This window comes from Pseudophryne corroboree, chromosome 5, assembly GCF_028390025.1.
Source record: "Pseudophryne corroboree isolate aPseCor3 chromosome 5, aPseCor3.hap2, whole genome shotgun sequence".
Lineage (NCBI taxonomy): Eukaryota > Metazoa > Chordata > Amphibia > Anura > Myobatrachidae > Pseudophryne > Pseudophryne corroboree.
This window is the reverse complement of record NC_086448.1, coordinates 462937528-462949564: the sequence shown is the minus strand read 5'-3', so window position 1 is coordinate 462949564 and position 12037 is coordinate 462937528. Positions and strand designations below refer to the sequence as shown.

Genomic DNA, 12037 nt, shown 5'->3' with positions numbered 1-12037 from the left:
ACGAGATCCTGAAGTCTCCGTTTGCAGCCCCGTACCCTCCCCCTGCTCTGTGACCTGAAATGCTGCGCAGCACTCAGAGCAGCCACCGCTGCCTGTCTCTGTCCACAATGCTGGTTTACTCACTGGGGGACGGGAGCGCCGATGACCACAGAGTAGATGCTAAAATCAAGTGGCCTAAAGGACCTATGACATCAGGGGGAGGAGCCATGTCACCAGGAGGAGGAGCTAGGCCAGCAGGATAGTTCTTCTACCATCCACACCACCAACCACTACCTTTAGTAACCTGGTGGCAAGCGAAGCGGAGCGAGCCATCGAAGCGTGGCGAGCGTACATTTGGGGTACCGCCCGCAGCAACAATATTATGAGGTGCTGCGGGGGGGGGGGGGGGGGGGGTAAGGGTGTGAAGCTTGCTGAAATCACGCTGGTGGGGTGGCCCACTCTACTTTAACTTCCGAGGAGACCCCTGCTGTACTTTGACTGCAATAAAAAAGTATATGCTGCGGCTGCACCATATTCACTAGCTGCCGGCTGCCGCACCAACAGACTGCAGAGGAATGCAAAGCAGTTAGAGCGCCTCTCTAGCCTGGCGCCTCCCTGCTTTGCATCCCTTTGCTGAGTGGGTAGCGCCGGCTCTGTGTGCATGTTCAGAAATATAAGACCTGGGTTACAGATGCATACCTCCCAACCGCCCTTATTTGGCGGAACAGTCCCGCTTTTTGGACACTGTCCAGCCATCTTACCTGCGTGAGAGCTGCGTTGAGGGTGGGTGGGGTTGGGAACAAGCAATAAATAGATGCTGTACGCTTGCGAGCGGCTACTATACAGTGGTGAGAGGGACTGCAGGCGTGGCCGGCAACTTCCAGACCGCTGGGCATGCCCAAAGCTTGATGAAAATGGGCAGCAATGCTAGCGGGCACAAATGTTGGGAGGTATGCAGATGTGTCAACACACACTTATTCTCAAATCGCACCAACATGTCCCGTTTAGCGCACCATGAGCTTTGCTACTTAGCTGTACCAAAACACTAATTCTACGTATCTGCAAATGAACGGAGATGCAAAATTGAGGAAAATAGCATAATAGAGGAAAAAGGCAAAAGACAGGTCCAATACAAGTGACCCATGCATCATTATGCTTAATCTGCAACTTTATACCAATTTCTTTGCTAGAAAAAAAAATCCTAAATACCTAGTGCACTATGGCCTGATTCAGAGATGTATGCAAACCTGGTGGTTTACCTAAATCTCCAATGGTTATTAATCTGCACATGCGCAGGATCGGGCGTAGCAATGGAACAGAGAAGTTGCCAGGACACATGTAGCTGGGGATTAAAAAATAGTGAAATCAAATAACCCATAGCAACAAATCAGATATCTGTCCTTATGTGTCTAACCTGCACTATCCAGATAAAAGCTAATTGCTGATTGATTGATTGATTGATTGATTGATTGATTGAATGACTGCTGTCAATCAGCATCCAGTGCAAATGTTTTTAACCTTAAACAAAGTTTAATTGTTCCCCATAGTCACTTGTATTCTCATCTTTGATCTTGCTGTATGTATTTGTTAATTACAAATATGAATTGATTGTTTAAAAGTCAGCTGGACCATTCCTGTTACCTCTTGTCACAGAGATAAGGTTCACGTCTCACCTCCTGGCTCTGAACATGCTGCTGCACTCTGATCACTGGCCGCTCTAAAATAGTATATTCCAGAAGGGGCAGGGTGACACATAATCACTGTGATGTGGTGAAAGGGGCAGTCACAGGAAGTATTCTCCCTCGCTCAACGTCACAGCTACTGTGCTTGCTCCAGCCGTGAGCAAACAGCGAGCAGTGCAGCTTAGTTTAGCACTGTACAAGTGGTAACCATTCCAATTTTTTTTCCAAGTATATCAACCATTAAGGTAGTGACTTTGTGCCTTCATGCTGCTGGCTACTGAAAATGATGCAGCATGTGTAAAGGCCAGTACTCACTGGCTGATGCGGGAGAGATGTGTGCTGAGCGTGTGAGGGGAGACGGGGGGGGCGCTCATTTCACCCAGCGGGTGAAATGAGCGACCCGCTAGATTGGCCTGCACGGCAGGCCAATCTAGCACCAGCCATAGCGATGCGCGGGGTTGCGCATCGCTATCGCTGTAGGGGGTACACACGGAGCGACCAGACTTAAAATCTAAGCAATCTAGTCAGATTGCTTAGATTTTAAGCAGCGATCGCTCCGTGAGTACCCCCCTTAAGAAGTGACTCCTCCAAACTATTTCCTCCAGATTGACAGATCCTCCACCCAGGCTTTATAACACCTGCTATGTGTTTTATCAGCTAACGCTGGTAAATATATCCATGTGTCAAAGACATGAGTTTCATAAAATACTAATCTGCAGGGGCAAAGTGCAAATGACATTGCATGACAAGTGCTATTATTGCACAAATGCACCCATATGTACTGTAAATGAGAGTGTAGGGATATACGGGCCAGATGTGCGGTTGCGTCACCTGATGGATGGTGTTAGGGCCGTCAGATCAGCTAGTTCCTTGCTCAATGCACCGTGGGCACACTTGTGTGCACTATAACTAAAAACCTCAAATTTCATTTTGCAGTCTAGAAACTTAATGAGAAGAATTAACAGATGAAGAAGGTGCATTCCCTGGTTAGGGGCTGCATAGCTCTCTCCTCTCAAAATGACATACTGTATACATATACAAGCTGTATATGGGGTGAGGACCCATTATTTGTAATGCAAGACCCGTGAGTGCCGCTCAATAGTATGTATATATATATATATATATATTTACTAATCATAATTACAGTACCTATATTTTCTTTCTGTATTGGGAGGTCCAAGTGCGAGGGGTGGGGGACCATGATGCAACTAATCAGGTCATTACAGACCCACAATGTAATGCTGTGATAAACAGCTACAATGACGTGATTCACAGTGAATCCCTTCATCACACCCCACCCGTAACACAGGAGGGTGGGTTCGTTTACTCTTGGCTGGGTCAGAAATTACACCTCGGACTATACAGTATTTTTTAGTATACCCCATTCACACAGAAAAGCAAATTGCTGGGTCAAACATTTGAATCCAGTAATTTGCCGATTAACAACTCGAAATTTCCAGGACGTTCATCCTTGTTTTTACCAGGATCGAAGTCCCAGGAATTTTTAACCGGGTTAACCCTTTCAATCAGAAGAAATTACTGTGTTAATTGGTAAAATTGCTTTGCCCGGTAATTTGGTTTTCTGTGTGAAAGGGGGGTCAGGCTAGGACCGGAAAAAAAATACTGGCACTGAAATACAGGGTAAAATCCATGTTTTCTCCACTTCATGCCTGAAAGAAGTATTAGAGATGTGTGGGGAGACTTGTGATTGGGGTTTGGTTCTAATTTCAACCCCGTGTTTTAGTTTCAGTTTTGGTTTTGCAAAACCACACTCTAGTGTTTTGGCCAGAATTCGTATGTAAAATCTGAATCTTGGGGTTTGGATTTCTTGATAATCGATAAAAACAGCTAAAATGATGTATATTTTGCAATTCAAAACCCAAAACTCGGATTTAAAATCTGAATTATGAACCACGAAAGGAACCAAACCGGGACTCGGATCCACAAAATTTTGGTGGGTGTGGTTATCTAAAGAACTGAACCGCACCTCTCTACTGTCAATGAGACGCCTATTGCACCGTCCAGGAAAATTGTACTTTTAGCAACATTTCAAATCATCTATTGCAAATATTACACATGTAAAAACTACAGTCTATTCGCATGATTAATTTAGACATAATTAAGGCTGAAATTAGCAGCATTTAATGAAGATGCTTTACTCTTAAATCTGCAATCCCGCTATTATACTGTAGATGCAGAACACATTCTCATTGTAGTTAAAATAAACCGGATATATAGGCATTTCACCTTTAAGAGGTTAGCCCTAACAGAACACAAACATAAACTTTTTTTATGCCCAAAATACTGTACTACTAATGAAACTAATTGTAAGCTAACATTATATTTGAATTGAAAATTATATATAAAAAAATTTCATTTTGCAACATCGTTTGTATGAACCTCAGAGGCACAGGTACTGATCCACAGAGAAACTCTACTAAACAGAACTTTCAGACTTTGAAAATTGTAATTTCAAGGAAGCTGAACCCTGGAGTGCCTGTGGAGAAAATATAAGACTACGTAGAAACCTTGGGGTAAATATACTAAGATGGGAGTTCTGTTTAAGATGGGATGTTGCCCATGGCAACCAATCCGATTCCAGGTATTATCTTCTAGAAGGTGCTAGATAAATGAGAAGTAGAATCAGATTGGTTGCTATAGGCAACATCCCATCTTAAATAGAACTCCCATCTTAGTAAATTTACCCCCTTGAGAGTGGGAAGCGTGGATCAGACAATCTCACACCCATCTGGATTAAGCGCTGATAAACTGAAAAGTGCACTGGATTAAAGTACTTAACAACTAAGCTCTTTTAGGAATACTGAACACTCGTTCTCTATTCCCAACATTTCCTGTGAGTATATAACCATACAGGAGGTTTGAAACCCGAACATTACCTATGGATAATATGTAATTGTGACTGTTAAAATCTTCATGGTGAACGAACATATCTCAGCGCAGTCTCCTGATTGATTTTTTTGGTGTGCTGTTCACTCACTGCTGGGGACACTGTCTGATGGCCGTTACAACCCCCTCCCCCAGTGACTTGGTGCAGTCTCCTACTGTCCACATTGCCCACAGTTTGGGCTGGGTGGACTGTTAAAACTCCCCTCTGTGTGGGGGAACATTCATTTCTCACACCTTCCCTCTGTGAGAGATGTAAATAGTATATATACATGAATTTTAACTTAACATACAGCACTTCTTAGAATCAATGATTTATTTAGGCTGCCTCCTCAGCACCATATGGTGTTACATGTGTGTATGTGTGTGTGTGTGTGTGTGTGTGTGTGTGTGTGTGTGTGTGTGTGTGTGTGTGTGTGTGTGTGTGTGTGTGTGGGGTGGGGGGTGTGAAGCCTATGCAAGAAGTAAGGAACATACAGTACATGACCTATAGGTGGGAACATATAGACATAGGGGACACATGCAGACATGGAGGGGCACATACAGGCATAGAGAAAAGTCTCAGTGAAATACAACTGGCATCAGGAAGAGTGGCAGGTGCCACTAAGAAGTAGGACAATTTATTTTAGGAAATAAAAATGTTACATAATTTTCTTTTGCTTTATTATCACAGTATATTTTGGAAATGGTATTTCTGTTAGTGAGATACTGCATGGTGTCAGGGATTGATGGGGGAGTAAGAGGAATTATAGCGTGACACAGATGGGTGGTGGGTAAGTGCTATTGTAATGGGTGAGGCGTGGTGTTAGGGAGCAGTGGTGAGTGAGGGGTATCTCCATATGTAAGGTATGGGGCCTGCAAAGCCTAGTTTTCCATCTAGGTTCCGCCTTCTGTCAAAAGCTGGCTATGCCACTGATATAACTACCGCTTAGTTATAACAAGGATATACTGATCCAGCAACATCTTACATTAGCCTCCCAAAAATCCTATAGATGAGCACAATATGGTGGAATGGGTGTATGGATAACACTCTTACCTTGCCTGGATTTTGATGTTTAAATTGAGACAGCTCCTGCAGAAATGTGCTGTAGCTCGACCATGACTCTGCGATGCACTGACTGAGCCGTGGCTTGCATTCTGAATTAGAGCTGATCGCCTCCCACCTGAGAAAAAGAAACTATGTTAAATATGTATACTCTGACTTGTAACAACTGTAAAATCCAAAATATATATAGTACTGTATATATCACAAAAAAATGTTGTGGTGCTAATTGAAGTGTGCTAAAGTTCAAATGTAAAGACCAAATCTGTAGTTCAATGTATATACAGTTGTATATAATTGGGTATATTATTATTCTGTATGTATGCTATATATTGTTTTATTATATTAATTTAACATCCTTTATTTCTGACTTAGGTGATTGTAAGTCATAAGAGGCAGAGATGTAGGATTCATCAGTTGCAGTACTCAATGAATATACACCACTGATGCTAATAGCTGTCAATAGCTCTATAATCAGAGAGCGCTAATGTCCTTGCTTCTCATCAGTGAGATTACTTCAGGGTTTATTAGGAAAATGTGTTATAAGGAATAACGCACCTAAGGCTATACATTATTATGGATATTAGAAGTCACCTTGTGGTTTTTTTTTTATATAGACCCAGAACTTCTCAGTGACTTCTTATAGCTATAATTTACAGGGCGAAACATATTATCCCATATATAACCCTTTTAGGAATATACAGAACGTACAACATTTATTAAGGCATAATAGCAAGAAGATGACTGAACATTTCTATGGAATATTATTGCATCAAAGCTTCAAAGGAGAAAAATGAGCCATGCTTAACGTGCCAATGATTTATTTCATAGTAAGTCCAAGTATAAAAACTGTAAACACATAAAATATGCTTTCACTTATAAAAGAAACATACCAGCGCCCAGTCTTATGTACATGTGTAAAGGACCTGGAAATGCACTATATGAAAACAATCAATAAGAACAATTGTTGTTGGTGATGGCACTTACCAATACAAAGCTGCATATATTAATGCCTAATATTTCCCGGCTTCTCTTTGGCAGCCTATGTAAGTTTATTATGGTGTGGATTACAAAGCAACATCCTAAGCAGTGAGATGAGAGCACATAAACTTAACCTCTAGTTCAGTGTTATCTTAAGCATGTATGTGAGTGTAGGGACTCACAAAAATGAGCGCCTGACACTGTCTGCAAGCTTAAATGGAAATGTTCTAAATATTAACGTATATCTGATATTTCTATTACGCTAAATTCATTCTGATTTGTATGTGTGAGAACTAGTGCGGAAAACAACTGTCTTGCTTGGCATGAACTCATAGTTGCCTACCCTCCCTCATTCTGCAGGAGACTCCCTGAAATAGCAGCAATCTCCCTCACTCCCTGAATAGACCATCAATCTCCCTAATTGCACCTTATCCCCATTATGCAGCTGTTACATTCTTGGGGAAAATAAAATAAATCAGAGATACATATATTCAAATGGGATCATCAGTGACGTATCCCTGCATTGGTTATAAGGCACAATGGGGCAGATGTATTAACCTGGAAAAGGCATAAGGAAATTATAAACCAGTGACACTGTATGTGCAAGGTGATAAAGGCAGCAGCCAATCATATCCTAACTGTTAATTTACATATTGGAGCTAATTGGCTGCTGCCTTTATCACCTTGCACATATCACTGGTTTATCACTTCCTTATGCCTTCTCCAGGTTAATACATCAGCCCCAATGATCCCTATGGCTACATGCATTTTAAATAAGATTTCTCGTGGCCACTTACAGTATATGGAACCTCTTGTAAAACACAATACACAAACAAATCCTGCAAAATATCAGTGTCTTTTCTTCAACAAATAGATCTTACTAACTTTGGGGCTCATTTACATTTGGATGTAAGTCATTTTTATGACACGCCTCTCAGGTGTAGCAGTATACATCCGCGCTGATAGGTGTTACTTTCACAATCTCTCTGAAATGCTTTTTTAAAAGAAGGCAAGTATTAATTGACAGGCATTATTGGCAGGAATATTTATTTTGTATCTAGGTATTTTTTAATTTGGACCCATGACTGTATTTATGGAGTTTTAGGTATCTCAGTTTGGCTTCCTAGCACATGAAACTGCTTGTGATTGGCTGAGAGGCTATTGACCCTTGCAGTGAATTGAGGACAACGTCAGTCACTGCAGTTCCTAGAAAGCACAGTATCATTGCATATTACAGATATTTTATTCCCTCTGGACTGTCTTGTCAGAGAAGATTACCATTGTACCACGCAAGGTGTGTTTTTTTGTTTGTTTTGTAACAAAGTTGTAAATAGAGGTTTTGGTGTGTCCTTATTTAACTTGTTTAAATAATATATTAGTAAAATGAGATTATGACAACTAAGGCAGAAAATACACCCACTCAACAGGCTGGATATAATCATATTATGATCTATATTATAGTGTGACCAGTCCTGCTTGTGTATCCTGGTGTTAAATAACACTTTAGCTGAGTCATTCAAAAACTTGTCAGACTTTGCCCCAGATGTATTGACAGTGGTTTGCAAAAGTATTCAACACCCTGAAAAGTAAACAGATTTGTTTGTTTTACAAATCACACTTAGGGGCTTATTTATCATTCTATATTTGCGGCATATCCCCTGAAAACACTGATACCTGCAAATGTTAAGTATCACCATAATGTACCAAGGAGGGACCACAGCAGATATTTCTGATATATGCAGCGGTCCCTCCACTTCTGACAGCAGCCGCAGCCCCATAGGTTTCTAAGGAGGCTGCAAAACTGTCAGATTTACCAAGCTTTGCATTCTGAAGTATGGCCACCACAGCTAACATCTGAAGAACGCATTAGGCGCTGTAGCCTATGGGCTGTAGTACACAAAAATTACCAGGAGGGGTGTTCCGGGGCAATAGATGGAACACATGTATGGTCAGTAGCGATGCGGGGGTCCCAATAGACGAGTGAAGCGACCACTGATGAGATCACTTCACTCCTAACAAATCACAGAGACACACCCCGTCCATGCATGTGTATATTAATATATCCAGGCAAATGGCACTTTCTTATTGCTGTAAACAGTGGCGATAAGAAATGATAATTATTGGTTCTAAAACCCGATAATTAATAAATATGCCCCTTACAAAGATTGTTCCAGTAAATTTTCCAGCTAACAATTCATGTCTTACTTGAGCAAAATGTGCATCTTATTCACATAAATCAGGATCTTGTCAGGATGCTGGCAGTCGATATACCGATGTCAGAATCCCGACACTACTCGGAATGCCGATGCCGGGATCCCAACATTGATCACTATACCGGCGCCGGGATCCCAAACGAGGATTGCACGGGCTAGACTGCAGGGAGAAGGGGGGTAGGGTTATAGCTGCGGGGAAGGGGACTTAGGGTTAGGCACCCCTGGGGAGGGTTAGGCTGCAGGGGAGGGAGGGTTAGGTTTAGGCTATGGGGAGATGCGATTAGGGTTAGGCACCCCTGGGGAGGGTTAGGCTGCAGGGGAGGGAGGGTTAGGTTTAGGCTATGGGGAGATGCGATTAGGGTTAGGCACCACTGTGGAGGGTTAGGCTGCAGGGGAGGGAGGGTTAGGTTTAGGCTATGGGGAGATGCGATTAGGGTTAGGCACCACTGTGGAGGGTTAGGCTGCAGGGGAGGGAGGGTTAGGTTTAGGCTATGGGGAGATGCGATTAGGGATAGGCACCCCTGGGGAGGGTTAGGCTGCAGGGGAGGGAGGGTTAGGTTTAGGCTGTGGGGAGATGCGATTAGGGTTAGGCACCACTGTGGCGGGTTAGGGTTAAGCTGCAGGTTGGGGGAGAGGGTTAGGTGGCGGGTAAAGAGGGTTAGTGTTAACCCTTGATCCTGAGATTCAGGATGCCGCTGCCGGTATTTTGACTGCCTGCATCCCAAGCACCAGGATCCCGATACCATCCCAAATAAAACAACTAGGAGCGACAAGACCACTTTGCTAGACTACACTGATCAATTTGATGTGCAACATTTGTATATCTGTAAGTGACTGAGGGGCAGATGTATTAACCTGGAGAAGGCATAAGGAAGTGATAAACCAGTGATACTGTATGTGCAAGATGATAAAGGCAGCAGCCAATCAGATCCTAACTGTTAATTTACATATTGGAGCTGATTGGCTGGTGCCTTTATCACCTTGCACATATCACTGGTTTATCACTTCCTTATGCCTTCTCCAGGTTAATACATCTGCCCCTGAGTCTGAATACAAAGTGCTACAATACGGCCAGGGGCGGATCCAGAAAAAAATTACAGGGGGGGCACCATTAGGGACGTGGCTTCGTTGGAATGGGCGTGGCTTCGTTGGAATGGGCGTGGTATTGCAGGAAAAGACTACCTTATACCCCAGTTTTGCAACCTGCACGCCCAGACGTTGGCCACCACAGGAAAGAAAAATAATCCTGATTCATGCCCCTTACATTATTTGTCATTTTTCCTCCTTATAGTAATGCCCAGTATACATTATGCCACATACTGCAATGGCCCTTAGACATTATTCCACACACAATAATGCACATGACACAATATGCACACACTGTAATGCCCCAGACACATTATGCCACACACCGTAATAGCTGTGACACATTATGACAGGAATCGCAATGCCCGTTATACATTATGCTACACACTGCACTGCCCCTGATACATTATAGCACATACAATGTCTGTGACACATTATGCCACACACTGCAATGACCTTGAGACATTATACCACAATGCCCGTGATATAGTATACCATACACCGTAATGCCTGTGACACATACCGCAATGACCGTTATACCCTATGCCACACACCGTAATGCCCGTTATATATTATGCCACACTGCAATGACCCTGAGACATTATACCACATATCACAATGCCAGCGATATAGTATACCATACACCGTAATGCCTGTGACACATTATGACACACACCGCAATGTCCGTGATACATTATGCCACACACCGTAATGCCCATTACACATTAAGTCCTACAGTAAGGCTTCTAATTACTTTTCAAATACCTGCTCGTTGTCAGGGGTTTCATGCACTGGGTGTCATGCTCGTTGCCAGGGGTTTCATGCTCTTGGTTCCATGCACGGTGCCAGGGGTTTTCATGCTCAGGGTGTCATGCTCGTTGCCAGGGGTTTCATGCACTGGGTGTCATGCTCGTTGCCAGGGGTTTCATGCACTGGGTGTCATGCTCGTTGCCAGGGGTTTCATGCACTGGGTGTCATGCTCGTTGCTAGGAGGTAGTCCTTGTTGCTAGGGCTGTGCTCCCAGTGCCACATATGTCCCCAGTGCCAGATATTCCCCCACGGTGCCAGGTACTCACATGCCCCCAGTGCCAAATATAGCCCCCCCCATGTGCCAGGTACACATATACCCCCAGTGCCAGATATTCCCAGACAGTGCCACATATGCCCCCAGTGCCAGATATCTCCCCCCCCAGTGCTTTATATGCCCCCAGTGCCACATATGCCCCAGTGCCACATATGCCCCAGTGCCAGATATCCCCCCCCCCCCAGTGCCACATATGCCCCCAGTGCCAGATATCCCTCCCCTGCCAGTTATTCCCCCCAGTGCCACATATCCCCCCCCCCAGTGCCACATATGCCCCCAGTGCCAGATATCCCCCCCCCAGTGCCAGATATTCCCCCCAGTGCCAGATATGCCCCCAGTGCCAGATATTCTCCCCCCCCCCGCCAAATATGCCCCCAGTGCCAGATATCCCCCCCCCAGTGCCAGATATGCCCCCAGTGTCAGATATTCCCCCCAGTGCCATATATGTCCCCAGTGCCAGATGTTCTCCCCCCCCCCCTCCCTGCCAAATATGCCCACAGTGCCAGATATCCCCCCCCCAGTGCCAGATATGCCCCCAGTGTCAGATATTCCCCCCCGTGCCATATATGTCCCCAGTGCCAGATGTTCTCCCCCCCCCCCCTCCCTGCCAAATATGCCCCCAGTGCCAGATATAACCCCCCAGTGCGTCCCTTCCTCCGCCGCCGCCGCTGCTCCCCCCCGCTCCCCTGCTGTTAGGAGGGACACGGAGGGCACAGTGCGCGCCTCTCCTGTGTCCCTCCTGTGTCTCCGGCGGCCGCGGGTCACTGTAATAAAGGAAGTGCTCACGAACGGCACTTCCTTTATGAGACCAGCGACCGCCGGAGACACAGGAGGGACACAGGAGAGGCGCGCACTGTGCCCTCCGTGTCCCTCCTAACAGCAGGGGACGAAACGAGACCGCAGACTGACATGCGGACGCTAGTCCGCATGTCAGTCTGCACTAAAAATGACAGGGGGGGCACGTGCCTTGGTGCCCCCCCCCTAAATCCGCCACTGAATACGGCCACAGCATTTCCTCACACAAAGTTCCACTGTCCTTCTTCTGCGACTTTGTACATGTTTAAAA

The 12037-nt window shown here is 44.7% G+C and overlaps 1 protein-coding gene across 3 annotated transcripts in view; it reads right to left on the bottom strand.

Annotated features, from left to right (window-relative positions):
* Positions 1-12037, bottom strand: part of RETREG1 (reticulophagy regulator 1) — a 426697-nt gene that overhangs the window by 30577 nt on the left and 384083 nt on the right. For all 3 annotated transcript variants that reach the window (XM_063922947.1, XM_063922948.1, XM_063922949.1), the window contains one exon: positions 5602-5728. In XM_063922947.1, coding sequence (XP_063779017.1) covers positions 5602-5728 — 127 coding nt within the window. The remainder of the gene's footprint in view (positions 1-5601; positions 5729-12037) is intronic.